General features: G+C 37.0%; 1 protein-coding gene across 1 annotated transcript in view; it reads left to right on the plus strand.

Annotated features, from left to right (window-relative positions):
* The window catches only part of COMMD6 (COMM domain containing 6), a 13,564-nt gene extending 1,992 nt beyond the window's left edge, over positions 1 to 11,572 (plus strand). Inside the window, exons 3-4 of the mRNA XM_006086070.3 lie at positions 7,736 to 7,888; positions 11,360 to 11,572. Of these exons, the coding sequence (XP_006086132.1) occupies positions 7,736 to 7,888; positions 11,360 to 11,410 (204 nt within the window). The 3' untranslated portion in view covers positions 11,411 to 11,572. The remainder of the gene's footprint in view (positions 1 to 7,735; positions 7,889 to 11,359) is intronic.
* Positions 11,573 to 13,586: the final 2,014 nt, after the last annotated feature.

Raw genomic sequence — 13,586 nt, forward strand, 5'->3', positions numbered from 1 at the left:
GCATCATTCTAACGTCTGCTGCTGTTGTTGCTTCTCTTTCTGCTGCCATCACCATTATGTTACCTTCTCTGACTCTGACTCTCCTGCCTCCTGGTTATAAGGACTTTGTGATTACATTGGGCCCACATGGATAATCCAGGAAACACTTCACCTCAGGATCCTTAATTTAGTCATATCTACAAAGTCTGAGATTCAAACTCCTATCTGTCTGACTTCAAAATCTGTGCTTATTAAATTTAACAAACCGTGGTGCTATACTGCCCAGCACTAGAGGTTTAAGAGTATCTGTTACTTCACATTCTGATATTTAGAATCATTTTTGAAGTAATTCATGACTTATAGATGTCTAATTAGAACTCTTCGTAGATGAATGATTGTTCCTATTGCTGCCACATTTTATTTATTTTCTTGCCAGTTTTATGGTATAAATGAAAAGAAATATGTTATATTGACACAATATCTAGTGCCATTTTCCCTCTTCCTATATATAAGAAATAATGACTTAAATTTTGTACAGTGTATATGGTGCTTCATAAATGTGTGACTGTTTTTGTTCTATGCATTGTGTTGGATGTACCAGCCGCCCTCAAGGCATTTATAGTACAGTGAATGGGGGAGAGAAACACACCCACAGATGACTGGTGTACACAGCAACATGTTCTAAGTGCTAGGGTATAAGAAGTGACACAGAACATTCATAGGAAGACTGAGTAAACCAGGAAAGACTTCACAGAATGGGTAGCATATGAGAGGAGGTTTGAATTTTAAGATGTTTGAGAGTTGAATGCCAAGAGGCATGAACAGCATGAGGAAAGCTGTAAAGGTTGAAAGTTACTGTAAAGAAGGGATGCAGTGTGAGTACCAGTGGGAAAGCTCTTCAGGATTTCCATGGCATGACTTTAGTGCTAGGTAAATGGTTGGTAACTAGCTCTTGGGGCAGCAGACTTTACAGGTTTGGACCAGTTGTATTAGAATTTGTTAATCTATAAGCAGTGTTTGGAGTCTGTACTCTGGATTGGAGCCGAGAAAGACTATAGAGAAGAAACTAATTTGGAGGCTTCAGTGAAATTCAAGGCAAGATTTTATTTTATTTTATTATTATTTTTTTAATATATTTTATTGATTTTTTACAGACAGGAAGGGAGAGGGATAGAGAGTTAGAAACATCAATGAGAGAGAAACCTCGATCAGCTGCCTCTTGCACACCCCCTACTGGGGATGTGCCTGCAACCAAGGTACATGCCCTTGACTGGAATCGAACCTGGGACCCTTGAGTCCACAGGCCGATGCTCTATCCACTGAGCCAAACCGGTTAGGGCAGGGCAAGATTTTAAAAATGGGCTTTAAGTAGGTTTGTAACAGTGAGGTTGGGAAGACGGGAATAAATGTCAGTGGCATTGACTGAAATGAAATCTTGAGTCCCTAGCAATTCATACATGTTTTGAGTAAGGGGGAGAGAAAAATCAAAGTTGACTACAGTTCAAATGTGAGTCACTAGGAAAGTAGGGGCCATCAGTAGAAATGAAATGAGGATAAAAAACATTTTTAAGGAAAGATGATATGTTTGGCGTTGCTGGGGCACTAGTAGTGAATGTGTTTAATGGGAAAGATTTTATTTATTTTTTGTATTATTTTTACTGGGTGTATTAACATCTAAGAGGTAACTGGTTACCTGTAATATTTTTTGGTTATTTGTATTTGCTAAAATTTCTATAATTAATGTAGTTCAGATTATATAGTTATGAGAATACATTTTTGGTAAATCATAGATTATAATAAGCTTATTGATAAAGTTATTTTCTGCCAGTTGCTCTATTTTAGTTATCTATTGCTGCACAACAAACTACCCAAAACTTAGTTAATTGAAACAACTATTATTTCTTAGGACTCTGTGGGTTAACTGGGTTTAGCTGAGTTGTAGTTTCTACTCCCTAACGTTTCAGCTACAGCTTTAGTCACCTAGGAGCCTAATTGGGCCGGAAGTCAAGAGGACTCACTCACATGGCTCAGTGATGACCTTGGCTGAGAGCTCAGCTAGAGCTGGTAATGGGAGTGACTTGGTTCTCCTTCACATGGCTGTCCACATCATGGTGGCTGGGTTCCAAAAGGCAGAGTCCCAAGAGCCAGCGTTCCATGAAGAAGGAGGCAGACACTTCCGATTCTCCTAAGGCCCATGCTTGAGGATTCCAGAAAGCCTCTGCTGCCATATTCTGCTGGTCAAAGCAATCACAGGGATAGATAAGCTCTTTTTTTTTTTTTTTTAAACAAACATGTTTTTATTGATTTCAGAGAGGAATGGAGAGGGAGAGAGAAATAGGAAGATCAATGATGAGAGAGAATCATTGATGGGCTATCTCCTGCATGCCCCCTAATGGGAATTGAGCCTGATCCATAATTGAACTGATAACCTCTTGGTTCATGAGTCGATGGCTCAACCACTGAGCCACACGGGCCGGCTAAGCTCCATTTCTTGATGTGAGGAGCATCATGTACATATACCAATTTTTAGAAGCTATCTTTGGAGACTAACAGAGGTTCTAAACATATTAACTCAATAGATATTTATTAGAACATTCACTTTGTACCAGGTATTATTCAGTAGATTCAGTATTAAACTAGGTTGATAGTGCTCCTGCTCTCTTGAAGGTTGTATTTCCTTTGGGAGACAATTGATAAATAAATAAACATGATAATTCCAGGTGATGATAAGTGCTATTAGGAAAATAAAGCAAAGTATGGAGAAAGGTGCCATTAAACAAGATAAGGGAAGCTGGTGACTTAGAAGATGTTTACTTGAGCTAGAGCCAGTTTGAATTCTCAAGTAGAAATTGCTAATCACTCATGCCTTAATCAGTTTCCACATATATGTTAATACAAGTCTAACACGGTACTGTCCAATAGAACTTTTTGCAATGATGGAAATGTTCTACATTGGCACTGTCCGTTGTGGTAGCACTAGCCTCATGTGACAGTTGAGCACTTGATATATAGCTAGTGCAACTGAGGAACTGAATTTTTTATTCTATTTTTAATTTATTTAAATAGTCACATTTGGCTAGTGGCTACTGTTGGACAGCTCAGGTCTACCATGTAGAAGATGCTAAACATTCTTGTCCTAATCTACTTTCTTGACCTACTAGAACTTAGTTTAATTCCAAATAGTAATCATGTTGCAGCTAGGTATAATAAAAAGTGTGTGGAGTATGGAATCAGGCAAATTTGGTTTAGAATACCAGCTCTGCTAGTTTTGTGTCCTTGGATGAGTTGTTTAATCAGTCATTTCCTCATAGCACTTTTGAGAGAGATTAATGTGTGCAGAACACTTAACATTCTTTCCATTTGAAAACATCGATTTAAAAGGAAGAGAACATAAAAATGTCTATTTTGTGACTCTAGCTATAAAAATTACAGATAAAGACTTGAAATGGGGGCACAGGAATAAGAAAATAGTTTTCAGGATGGAGTTGTGAATGATTATTTTTCTAATTTTCTCCTGGGTTGTGTTTTGAAAAATAAAAATGAAATTTAAACCGAAATGGTCTTTAGCAATTTTATCTTCATCAGTTTTACTCTTTTACTCTACATTTGCTTTCTGATTATTTTTCTTCTGTGTATTCATTTTACTTCAAGATGTTTTTTTCCCCTACTAACTTTTTTCTTTGTAAATTATTTTCTTCATTCTGTAAGAATTTTAAGGCTACATTACTTCATTCTTAATATTCTCCATAGTGATGTGTACTCTGTTTTGATTTTTTTTAAAATATCCTATGCACTTAATTTTTATTTAAGGCTAAACTACACTTTTTAGAAGGTTTGCGTTTAATTTTCATTTAAGTGTTCAGTTTAGAATTTGGGAGATTCTCATCCCATAAACCTAACCCCAGCTTTCTTTAACCCATGAATACTAACTTGGCCCAATAAGTGTCTGAATGGCAGTTCTCATTTTCTCACCTGCCAGTTTCACCATTGTAATGGTCAGCGGATTCCACCATTGTGTTCCTTAATTGCTTTTCTGCTTGAGATGATTCAGAGTTTTATTTCAGGCTTTGAGAGTCACATAAGCAGTGTTTTACTCTACCATTTTACTATGGACAATAAAAAATGGAACTTTATACCAAGGAGTTGTATAGGATGAATAAGTTTAAAATGGATCTAGTTATATTTTTGGACATCACCATTGAACTGATATAAAATATCTGTCTCTAATCATGAACCCCCTTGAATAGTGTTCTTGGATTTTTAGCCACTTATTGAACATGTTTATTTAGATGTTCCTTCTCACTTCTTGGTAATACCTTTGTACCTAAAATATATAAAGTCCTGGTTGATACATGATATCAGAATTCTCCCAGTCATCTGGGCTCACATTTTTATAGTTGTTTTTCTTTGATATCTCCCATAACTGTGTAGATAATCATCAGCACCTAGTGATTCATTCTTTAGAGGTTCAGCTCAATCCTACCTGTCACCACCTTCGTTCAGGCATTTAAAACTTTATACTTGTATTATTGTATTTTGCTGCCACCAGATGAATATTTTTAAATCAATACACTATTTTATATCATTCTCTGTGAGTCCCTATTGCCTACAGGAAAAGTTTAAATGACTTATATGATAGATTGTTTTCCATAACAAGATAGAGTATCTGAGAGTATTTTGGAAACCTCTGAAAACTCATATAATTTGTAAAGAATTAGTGGCCTTTTGATCACCTTTCTTGGCTTTATTTTCCAAACTTCCTTATAAAAGCCTTCCAGTTTAAGACAGGTAAATATGTTCTTCCTTAACCAGATTTATTTTTCTTTTTATCTCTGGTTGGTTCAGCTTAATATTTATTAGGCACTTATTCTTTGGTAGGCGTGTATTTATGGAATATATAAATAAGGCACGTTTTCCTCTCAATTTCAGTTCTTTTTATTCTTCAAACTGAGTTTAAAGTTATCCCTTCTATAGCGTTTTCTCTTGATCACCCAGGCCTACAATAACTTTCTCTTTTCAACCAGGAACTCACTGACTTATATCCCACTCTGCCATATGTGCAAAATAACATATATACAAAACATATAGACAGGTTAATGAATTATTTTAATTTTTCCAGTTTTATTGAGATATAATTGACATAGAGCACTGTATATAAGTTTAAGGTACACCACATAATGACTCCACATACAGATATTGTGAAATGATCACCACAGTAAATTTAGTTAACCTTCATCTCATAAAGTTATAAAAAAAAGAGTAATTTAAATTTGAGTGTCTGTGTAACTACAATCAAAACTCAAGAAATGGAGCATTACCAGTCTTGGAAATTTAACCACATGCCCCTTGGCAATCAAACCTCTTCCTTCCTTCCTGTCCTTTTGTGATAATCATATTGTCGCTTCCATAGTTTTGCCATCTAGTTTTGCATTCCTAAACTATTTCCTGTTTCTCAAGTTAAGTGAATTCATCACATAATATTACTCGTTTCAGCATTTTTGGTGTTAAGTGTAGCTGAAGTTCATTAATTTTCATCGCTGCATTTCATTGTCCATTCTAATACTGATGTACATTTGAGTTATTTATAATTTAGGGCTATAATGAATAAAGCTACCAGAAACATTCTGATATCCTGTGTACACATGCACAAGTTTTCTAGGTTGTATTCGTAGTTGAATCTCTGGATCACAGGGCGTGCATAATTTCAGCTTTCCTAGGTAAAGCCATTTTTTCAAAAGATTGACCCAATTTAGAATCCCATCAACAGCATATGATACACCTTTTTTCCTAATACTTAGAATTGTCAGACTTAAAATTTTGCCATTTTGGTAGGTGTGTAGTGGTATTTCATTGTGGTTTAAAATTGCATTTCCCTGTTTCCCTTTTATATGTTTATTCATTGGTAATTCTTTTGTTATATACTTACTATCTTTTTTCTATTTTTGTGTGGGATGCTTTTATTTAAAATGTACCTATACAATCTTTTTACTTATTAAATACATTAACCTTTTATGAGCACCAACCTGACCTTAATGCTATAGCTGATTGGTCCAAAACCAGTTAAGGAAATTTTGGTCCTCACACCAATCCCACCTTTTTTTTTTTTTTTTTTAAATATATTTTATTGATTTTTTACAGAGAGGAAGGAAGAGGGATAGAGAATTAGAAACATCGATGAGAGAGAAACATTGATCAGCTGCCTCCTGCACGCCCCCCACTGGGGGATGTGCCCGCAACCAAGGTACATGCCCTTGACCGGAATCGAACCCGGGACCCTTGAGTCTGCAGGCCGATGCTCTATCCACTGAGCCAAACCGGTTCTGGCCAATCCAACCTTTTAAAAAGAAATTTATTAACAAGCAAAGCTTTTACACAGTAAGCATTAATTTGGTAGCAAAAGGTATCTGTCAGTAGACAAGTATTTTTTTTGTGAGTGCCTGCTAATTCATCCACTCATGGCCTTATATTTTATTTATTTACTTTTAATTTTTATTTTTTAACATATTTTTATTGATTTCAGAGAGGAAAGGAGAGGGAGAGAGAGAGAAACATCAATGATGAGAGAGAATCATTATTGAGCCAGAAACCCGGGCATGTGCCCTGACCGGGAATTGAACCATGACCTCCTGGTTCATAGGTCAATGCTCAACCACTGAACCACACTGGTTGAGCCAGGGTCATATATTTTAGAGTCATTATTAAGAGCTGCATTTATCCAACCTTGTTTTATGCCATAGCAACACTGAACAATCATTGACAGGAATTAGCTAAAAAGTACTGAGGCAGCCAGTAGTCAATAAGCATGTAATCTTTGGAGTCAAACAGACTTTGGTCCAAGTTCTGATTCTAGAAATATGTGACCTTGTGCACATTATCCAGGCTGTCTAAAATTCAGTTGTGTGTCATCTGCAAAATGGAAATAATAGCCTGTAATGTTATGGTGATTCAGTAAGGCATTTAAACATTTAAATTGCATAGCACATCACCTGGCAGGTGTCCATCAACAATGGTGATGAAATCTAAAACCACCTATCACCCAGTATTTATGCTAATGCAAGGTTTCAGGTCGAGGACCATGGTGAGGAAAGAAACTGGAATGGTTCCCATGTGTGCCTCAGTCAAATAGGAAAAGGGTATATAACTCATTCTCCATTTTAGGACTTTTAGGTTATGGAATGGGGGAAGGCATACATAATAGAAAAGAGGTAAGAGACACCAGAGCATTTGGAGGCCCATTAGATGCAAAAGCAAAATTAAAGGAAAACTAGTACTGCCACATCTTCCTTCTACTTTCAATACACACCTGGTGGAGATTTTTTTGTTTTTCCTTTTATAATTATGATAGTATTTTTTATTTTTATTTCAGAGAGGGAGAGAGAGAGACACATCAGTGATGAGAGAGAATCACTGATTGGCTGCCTCCTGCACGCCCACTATGCGGGGGTGGGGGGGATCTAGCCCGCAATCCAGACGTGCCCTTGGCAGGAATTGAACCTGGGACCCTTTAGTCCACAGGCAGAGGCTCTATCCACTGAGCCAAACCGACTAGGGCACAGTATTGTTTTCTAACTCTGTCTATATCCCTATTGCCTCTCCATTTTCATTTGGTGGTTGTTCCTCCAGCAATATTAGGATAAAGATATTTTCTTTAACTATGATTGACAAAAGTTGAATGTGAGAGCAGTAAAATTAAATAAATATCTGAATTCAGAGCAATATTATTACCAATGTATTGTTTTGTACTGTTTCATTACAGCTTGTAGATTTTCAGTGGAAACTGGGTATGGCTGTGAGCTCAGACAGTTGCAGATCACTTAAGTATCCTTATGTTGCAGTGATGCTAAAAGTGGCAGATCATTCAGGCCAAGTAAAGACCAAGTCTTTTGAAATGACAATTCCACAGTTTCAGGTTTGTGATTTAATTCAGTCAATTGTAGCTCATTGCTCTGTCATTGCTGCTTAACATTATGTATAAAATCTTTCTTAAGGGGGGATATTAATTGTTTTTATTTACAATTGTTTTGATGTGCTTTCTATTTATTAGTATACAAGATCTGAATTTGTTTTCTCTGGGAATTTGATAAGTTGTTTTCAATATAATATGCTGAATTTGTATACTGTAACATTTGATCACTTTCATAGTAGTCTTCTGTAATATATTTAGAAAGTTTTCATTTTCTCTGGCAGGATATTTACTTTGCTTTTAACTGTTTTATTCTTTTTAAGTTTAATATTTGAGAATGATGAGCTAAATGAATCTTATTTTTAATAGAGTTAACCTTGAATCTTCTGACTAATAATGTTTATAAAAAGCAGATCAGAACACTAATACTTGATGATTAGTTCTGTTAGCTAGAGATTTGAGTATCTGAATTGTTTATATTTGGAGTCCTGTTAGTCATATTAGCATTCTACCTATTTTCTATAAGGAAGGAAGAAAAAAGAGGGTAGATGAGAAATTACATTTTTTTAAATGTACATATAGGGAAATGTGTTGTCATTAAGTACTTTAACTGGTGTTAGGGTTTTGTTTTTGTTTTTTTTATTTCAAGCTGAGTGAACAGATAAGAATCTTCACAGCAGTTAGTACTCCTAGAAAAACCTCTCATAAGCCACTTTTGAGTTTTTCTTTTACTTTTTCCCCTCAGCTTTATTAAGGTATAATTGACAAATAAAAATTTTATATATCTAAGGTGTACAAGGCAATATTTTGGTTATACGCACATTGTGAAATGATTACCACAATCAAGCTAATTAAACTATGTCACCTCACTTAATGTGTGTCTGTATGATGAGAACACTTAAGATCTGCTCTCCTGGCAAATTTCAAGCATATAACACATTATTATTAACTGTAGTCACCAGATGTACATTATGTCTCCAAAACTTACTCATCTTATAACTGAAAGTTTGTAATTTGACAAACATTTCCACATTTTCCCCACTCCCCAGTCCTGGTAACCAGTCTACTCTGTTACTATGAGTTCCACTTTTTTAGATTGCATATATAAATGAGAGCAGGCGATATTTGTCTTTCTGTGTCTTCTGGCTTGTAGGTTCATTCATGTTGTCAAAATAGCAGGATTTCCTTCTTTCTAAGGGTGAATAGTATCCTGTTGTGAATGTATGTATATACATTTATATATCATATGTATAAATATGTTTATATTGTATATGTTTTTATATATCACATTTTTTTATCCCCTCATCTGTCAGCACACACTTAGGTTGCTTCTATACCTTGGTTATGGTGAATAAAGCTGCAATGAACATAGGAGTGCAGATATGTCTTTGAGATAGTGATTTTATTTCCTTTGGAACAGAAGTGGGGTTGCTGGATCATATGGTAGCTCTATTTTACAAATTACATTTTAAGGTTTTTTCCTCCTTTTGATTTCTTTCTTTTAAAACTGATATCTGCTTTAGAACGAAAAAGAATGGTCACAGATTCAGCATTAATAATGCTAATTAATTAATAACTTAAAGGAATTAGGACTTCATTAAAAAGGAAATAAATATAGTATATTGTGATTTGTGAGTAGCCTTCAACTGAATATAAGAACCCCTTCAATTTCAAAAGAGAATATAGATTTCAGTTCTTTTTATAATTCAGGATCTTGGTCTAATTCTTATTTTTCTGTGTAGCCTTTATGTGCTCTGATTCCACCTGCAGAATTTTTTTCTTCTCATAGGAAAAACACACACAAATGGGGCAACTCTTTTAAAGTTAGTTTTTACATGGCTTAACATCTAATGAGGAAAACAGAGCCCGTTAGTCAAATTACAGGACTGAAACCTTGGCAACATTCTTTGAGCTTTCAATTTATATCTTTTTTTGTAGTTGAAGTTTTGACCTTGACTTTTACAGAGAGAAGGGAAAGGGAATGAAAGAGAGAGAGAAACATTGACATGAGTGTGAAACATCAATCTGCTGCCTCCTGCACAAACCTTCCTACCAGGATCCAGGCCCACAACCCAGGCATGTACCCTGACTGGGAATTGAACAGGCAACCTATCGGTGCATAGACTAGGCCCAGCCAACTGAAGTTTTCCTATATAAAACCCTAATATGCAAATCAACCTAACGGTGGAATGACAGGTCACTATGATGCACACTGACCACCAGGGGGCAGACACTCAATGCAGGAACTGCCTCCAGCCAGCAGGCCCCAACTGGCGGTTGCAGGGGTCCCCTGATGGCCCCGCAGATTGGCCCTGATCACTGGCCAGGCCTAGGGACCCTACCGGTGAACGAATTTTGTGCACCGGGCCTCTAGTCTATATAATAAAGGCCTAAGCGACCATTACAGCGGAACAACCAGAACAACTGGTTGCTATCATGTGCACTGACCACCAGGGGGCAGACGCTCAACTCAGGAGCTGCTTCCTGGTGGTCAGTGTGCGCCCACAGGGGAGTGCTGATCAGCCAGAAGCCAGATGAACGGCTGGCAAGTGCAGCAGCAGTGGCAGGAGCCTCTCTCGCTTCCACTGCATGCGGGCTGTAAGGAGCGAGGGGTCCCGGACTGCAAGAACCCTGGACTGCAAGAGGGATGTCCGACTGCCAGCTTAGGCTTGATCTCCCCTGAGGGGTCTCGGACTGCAAGAGGGCACAAATTTCGTGCACTGGGCCTTTAGTTGGTATATATTTTGAAAGAAATAGTCACATCCTTCTCATTCCATAATCAATTTACATGTAAATTAAAACAAAATACACTCTTAAGTACCAGTAGAGAGTTAAAACTAAAAAAGAAGGAAAAGGCAAATGTGTAAATCATTTTTGCTGAGGTTAAATTTTAAATTTGCCTCCCTACTTTCTGGCAGGTTGAAGAGAAGGAAGACAGAATATGTTTGATCCCTTTCTTACCTGAATTTGAAAAAAGATGACTTCTACAGGAGAACTATCAGACTAGCTCAATTTTTAAATGAAAGAAAAATAAGCTTCTACCATTTAAGCCATTGTCAATGTTGGGTCTCTCATATTGCAATTGAATCCATATCTGAAACAAAACAGCCCCTATCACCCTGAAATGCAGTCTTTCACTAGATGTAAAGTGATTTGAGGCCTGGGAACCAACCTGTCATTTTTTGTTATTTTAATCTTCAGTGTCTAAGACAGTGCTGGCTAGTTAATAAACCTTTCTGGTGTGATCTCAAAAGAACTTTCTTGTATACTTTTTGAAAAGTTTAGTTATGTGCTAGTTATCCAACTCTGCAATAGTTTTCTTATAGTACCAAATTATGCCTCTTTTTTCCCTCAGAGTAACCTTCAATAATAGTTCAGAATATCACATTCAAATATAATCTTAATGTTATATAGCCTCTGGTGGTCAGATATTATTACCTCTGAAAGCAAAATTAACATTATTTTTCTCCTTTCCAGAATTTCTACAGACAGTTCAAGGAAATTGCTGCAATTATTGAAACTGTGTGAAAACTGATTACTTGGTTGGTAAATTGCTACCATCGTTCTAAAATCATGGACTTCACGTTCTGCAATATAACTGCATGAGGATCAGATGACTTTTTTATTGAAAGAAAATTGTACTTTTGTTTTTCCATTTTTTGAATAATAAAAAAATTAGACAAACAGGAATTAGGTAAGAGGTGATCAGTGCACTTATAGATGTGAATGTACTAAAAGCCACTGAATTTGTTATCAGCAGAAGTGGAGTTCTTGGGTGCCATGGGGAAAATAATTTCCTGAGGCCCCCTCAGGAGGATGGGGTTTCATGGAAAACTTTATTGATGATGTAAAATTCAGGGGGTTCTCCTCCAAGGTCCCATCCACCATGGAAAAAGTCCAGTCATATCATCAGCAGGGCCAGGGTTAAGGCCACTGCCCAGAGTTTCTACTCCATATGAAAACCCAGTCCAGTCCAGCATCTGGCTAGCTTAGCTCGTGTTCCCAGCTGCACTCCATTGTGTGTGGGGTCTGCACTGTCCTGAGCCCTGTGGTTATGGAGAGGAAATAGGCGTGTGCACAGGCGAGTGCAGGTCATGGAGCAAGAGACAGAGAGGGAATAAGGAGCACAAGAGAGAGGGAACTCTGAGGATTTTATCCTTCCAAGATTTTGTGTGCTTGCAATGGCTCCGTCCTCCTAGCCAAATTATCTTTTTTTTTTCAGGCTAGACCCGTGATCGGCAAACTGCAGCTCGCAAGCCACATGCGGCTCTTTGGCCCCTTGAGTGTGGCTCTTCCTAAGCCTTAGGAGTACCCTAATTAAGTTAATAACAATGTACCTACCTATATAGTTTAAGTTTAAAAAATTTGGCTCTCAAAAGAAATTTCAATCGTTGTACTGTTGATATTTGGCTCTGTTGACTAATGAGTTTGCCGACCACTGGGCTAGACTGACAGGCAAGCTTCATCCCTACATCACCCTGACTTCACTGCACATGTGCCCATGTCCCCCTTTCTTCGGTCCCTTCCCCCAGTGATCTGCAGGGAATGGACCTGTGATTCCCTGGGGAAGGTGAAGCTGCCCAGATGACCATGCTTATAATGTCTGGCCTCCTGTCCTTTTCCTATTATTAATATTAAGTAGCTAGTTGTGACGACAACAAATTGAACACTTTAAAGGGCGAACTCAGTGGTATGTGAATTACATATCAATAAAAAATAAACAACTGAATGATTGAAAACATTGAGAAGGATGACATCTATATAATAAAAACCCAGTGATCATAACACTGCAACGACCAAAGACTGGTCACCAGGAGGGACTTGACTCTGTGTCCCACAGCACGCCGGGTCTGGGTCTTGCGTGATTTCGTGCGCTGGGTCTCCAGTTACTTTATAAATTCAATAACACAATGTTCAGTTACTGTAAAAGCAATCAGTGAGAAGAGTGAGTTTGCTCTCAAACATTTGCAATCAGGTTAGGATTGACCATTGTTTCCTTAGATTAGCCAAGCATTCAATTATTTCTGTTATTAATTTTTATAGAAAGTTCAAATACATGCCCAGAGATAGTTAAGTTTTATTCTGAGTTCTGTTTACAACTGAGTTAACCTGTTAGGAAAGTTAACATTTTACATGATCTTTGTTGAATTGATAAACCAATTGTTTAAGTATTTTATATGAAGCCACAGCAATCAACACATATGGCATTGCTTAGGAATGGGCAAATACATCACTGGAATAGATTAGGTGGCCTACAAATAGATCAAGACATTTTGGACAAGGATGGTATTTCAGCTAAGTGGGAAAATGTGATTACAATATTTGCAAAAAAATTCCAGATTAATGAATTAAATAGAAAAGATAAAAATTAGAAGTGTTAGAGAATATTTACGTTAACTGAGGCTTGGGAAGATAGAAACCCCATAGCTATAATGTAAAGCAAATGTATTTGAAAATAAAAATTAAACATTTATTTGTAGAAAAATAATGGGCCATATACAAAGACAAAAGACAAACACTAGGTTGATATATAAGTTAGTGCTTTAAATATTTCAAGTAGGAAGAGAATTTAACAAGAAATTAGACGTTCACTAAACTGTCAGAAAGACTGAGGAAACAAGGCAGGAGAGATGGCTGGCTTTAGAAAGTCCGGTAGTGCAGGAATTTCAGGGAAGGCCACTGCCAGCAATCGGCACAATGCAGC

Source organism: Myotis lucifugus, unplaced genomic scaffold, assembly GCF_000147115.1.
Source record: "Myotis lucifugus unplaced genomic scaffold, Myoluc2.0 scaffold_24, whole genome shotgun sequence".
NCBI lineage: Eukaryota > Metazoa > Chordata > Mammalia > Chiroptera > Vespertilionidae > Myotis > Myotis lucifugus.